Source organism: Cenococcum geophilum (assembly GCF_001692895.1).
Source record: "Cenococcum geophilum 1.58 unplaced genomic scaffold K441scaffold_23, whole genome shotgun sequence".
Taxonomy (NCBI): domain Eukaryota; kingdom Fungi; phylum Ascomycota; class Dothideomycetes; order Gloniales; family Gloniaceae; genus Cenococcum; species Cenococcum geophilum.
Window position 1 is genome coordinate 1,655,302 of NW_027137581.1, and position 3,497 is coordinate 1,658,798.

At 38.5% G+C, this 3,497-nt stretch overlaps 1 protein-coding gene across 1 annotated transcript; it reads left to right on the forward strand.

Annotated features, from left to right (window-relative positions):
* Positions 1-1,082: 1,082 nt before the first annotated feature.
* Positions 1,083-1,736, forward strand: K441DRAFT_660494 (uncharacterized protein; the record flags this gene model as incomplete). Its single annotated transcript, XM_067648708.1, has 3 exons — positions 1,083-1,121; positions 1,201-1,448; positions 1,559-1,736. A coding segment is annotated over exon 2 (172 nt), but the record flags the coding sequence as incomplete, so codon positions are not given.
* Between the last annotated feature and the right edge of the window lie 1,761 nt (positions 1,737-3,497).

The window sequence follows — 3,497 nt, forward strand, 5'->3', positions numbered from 1 at the left end:
ATGGAGTTAGTAGAATAGCAATTAAGAGACTAGAAGCAGAAGATAATCCTAAGAGGGTTCTTAAGCCAGAAGAAGATTAAGGATACGCGAGCGTACTGCTAGCAGCAGGGCCTACAGCAGCAGCCCTAAATGCCTAACGATATGCCGAAAGAGTTAAGCAAGGACGGCCTAGAAAGAGAAAAAAGCAGCTATAAAAGACGTCCTAGGAAAGCAACGGGCCCGCGAAAATGGTCTACTGGAAGCTGCCGTTTATGCTTACGAGGAAGGAAGTCTTAAGATAGGCCTCTGGATTGGACGTCTGGAGGATGCCGAGAGCCTTAATTATACAATACGGAGCCTTGATCGATTGTATGGATATAAAGCTTTAATAGAACGACTGTATAGCCAGAGCTTTAATCGATTGTCCGCAGATGTAGAGCCTACGGATGTAGAACCTAGGTTGTACGTACAGTAGAAGACACCTTGAGTTAAGCCAGGGCCTTGTCAGACCTTGATTAGTTAAACGCCGTCTCCGCATTTAAGTTAGAACAGCTAGAGCCTTTGACTGGGCCGACTTTCTACCTTAATCGAACGACCGAACGATTAGTTGCAGCACGTCGTCGCCGACCAATTAGACAGCCTTCGGCCAGTAGTTAAGGCAGCTATACACGCAGATATATAGACACGGACGCAGACACGGACGTAGACACGGACGCAGAATATGTAATACAGAGCTATTGATGCACAGCCAGACGCATAGCTAGACGTACAGCTAGATGCAGGGCCTAGTGCAAAGCCACGGGCAGAGCCGTGACTGAGAAGCTGTGTACGATGCAGACCGATACAGAGCTAGATGCAGAGTTTTGATATTAAACGACCAGCCGAACCATCGAGTCGGGCCGTAGTCTCTGCCATTTTGATTAACTGGCCTGCCGTCGCCGCTGCTGCTGCCGCTATTCCGTTCGGCTATTTCGTCCCTACCGTTCTAAATCTGTACCGCTGCTAGATCTATCTTACTGCTAGATCTGCTGGATCTACTAGACCAACCGACCTGTTCCGTTTTGCTGTTTCCGCCGACCGCTATTCTAACCGACCGCCGCCGACCGACTGTTCTACTGCTACTGCTACTGCTACTGCTACTGCTGTTCCGACCAGCTATTCTACTGCTGCTATTTAACCGTTCCGTTCTACTGTTCCGATTGTTCTGCTACTGCTGTTTTAACTGACTGCTACCGACCGACTACCATCGACCGTCTGCCGCTACCGAGTGTTCTGCTATTAAAAGCTCTACTGCTAGATGTCCTACTGCTTACTACACAGACCGAGTTCTTCTACCGACTGTTCTATTACTGACCGCTCTACCACTAACCGTTTTGTTTTGTCTTGCTGCGTTAACTGTCTGCTTTTTTACCATTACTACTACCGTTACTATTACTGCTGCTACTGCTGCTACTGCTATTACTACTACTGTTGTTATTTCTAGTTTACTGCTGTTTTAGGTACTGCTAATAGGAAGAAGGATACCGTAGAACAAGTTCTATAGGAGGGCTCACGGTGTATCTAGTAGATGCCTTACTAGGAGGAAGAGGTTTCCGGCGTTCTTTTAGGGATGCGCTTTCCTTTTTCTATTCTGCTTTTGCTATTCTTTTGTTTGGCTATTCTTCTATAGTATAGAACGTTAGGGGACAACGTTCTTAGTGGGGGAGGTATGTGGTGGGGTAAAATGGGCCACTACTTAGTGCCTTGGCATTTTCCTGTATATATTGAGCCTTCGGCTTCTCTCCTTCTCCCTATTACGACCTACCAGAATATATTCTTTCCTTTCTTCTTACTGACTGCTTTCCTACTGATTGATTACGACTGACGACCGACCGACCGACCGACCGACCGACAGACAGACAGCATTGTGACTTCCTATCTGAGACGGACCGCGTTTATCACCACACTAGCAGAATAGAAACTACCCTATTAATACTAAAAGTTTAAAAATATATTCTCTAAGGCAGCGTCTAATAGACTCCCGCCTTACTAACCGTATAACTATAAAATTAAGATTAAGCCAGATAAAGAAAATACCTTTAACTTTAGCCCCCTTTACTAGTAGTCTATTGCTAAATTATAGGCTATAAAGTGATACCTTATTAATAACCTAAATTGGGGCTTTATTAAGGCTAGCTAAGCCCCTTTAAACTTACTAATTTTTTTTACTAAAAAGCCAAATAAAGGACTCTGTTTCTATATTAATTACTATAAACTAAATAATATAACCCGTAAGGACCGCTATCTACTACCCCTATTTAATAAGACACTAGCCTAAATAAGTAGAGCTAAGGTCTTAATAAAGCTTAATATCTACTAAGCCTTTTACTAAATTAGGATAAACTCTAGTTCTAAAGATCTTATTATATTTTAAACCTATTACGGAACGTATAAATATAAGGTATTTCCTTTTAGACTAACTAATAGACTAGCTATATATAGGCGGTATATAAATAATATACTCTTTAACTACCTTAATAACTTCTATACGGCCTACCTAGATAATATTATAATCTACTTTAAGGATAAGTGTAAGGGCGCGAAGAGACTTTAGGGAAGATTTAAAGGAATAATATAAATTTTATCTAAATCTAAGGGTATATAGCTCTCGCTAAGAATAAGACGTTGCGTAAAGAAGAGAAAGGAATAATAAGAGAGTTATATATTAAATAGTTAGGGGTCTTAGTGGTTAATACGTACGTATATGCGTACGCGGTCTTCGACTAACTTTAGTAGAATTTAATTAATCTAGTAGAACTTCGTAGAATTTAGTTAAAGCGTTAGAATTTATTTGTTAGGTGTTTTGCTAAGACATTCCTACTATAACTAGGCTAGTCCTATTATAGTACCCCCTCCTTTTAGCTAAAGGTCTAAAATAATTTAATTTAGTTAAGACTTTATAACTTATCGCGTTTTTATATATTTATATTAGGTAGTAATATAAAGTTCTACTAGTTCTAATTATAAATAGACTAATTAGGATTTTCTATGCCTGGTATAGAAAATCGCTATTAGCTTAGTTAGGGCGGTAAGTAGAACTAATATCTTTATAGTAGGTTTTAGCAAGGCGAATCTAACTAATTAGATAACTTTAACTGGCGATTAAAGTTTCTTAATATCTTACGTATTATATAACCGTATTATAAACGTTATAATATTTTTTAAGTTCTTTTTAATTTTAAGCTTCCTGCTATTGTTTTGTATATATTTATATTAGGTAGTAGTTATTTGCCTTTATATTATATCTATTTAGCTAAAGTAGGCCGTAAAGGATAGTCCTTGTGAAATTATTTTACTAGGGAAGGCGTATTAGTCTTAATTTGCTTATAAGGTTCCTAGGTTTATATTTTATATTCTTTTTATTTAATAAAAAGTTTAAATTATTTAGACTATATTTTCTATTATATATTATTAATTAAGTTAATAAAGTAAAACCTATTACCGTTGTTAATAATTATAGGAGGTAGTAGTGGCACTTT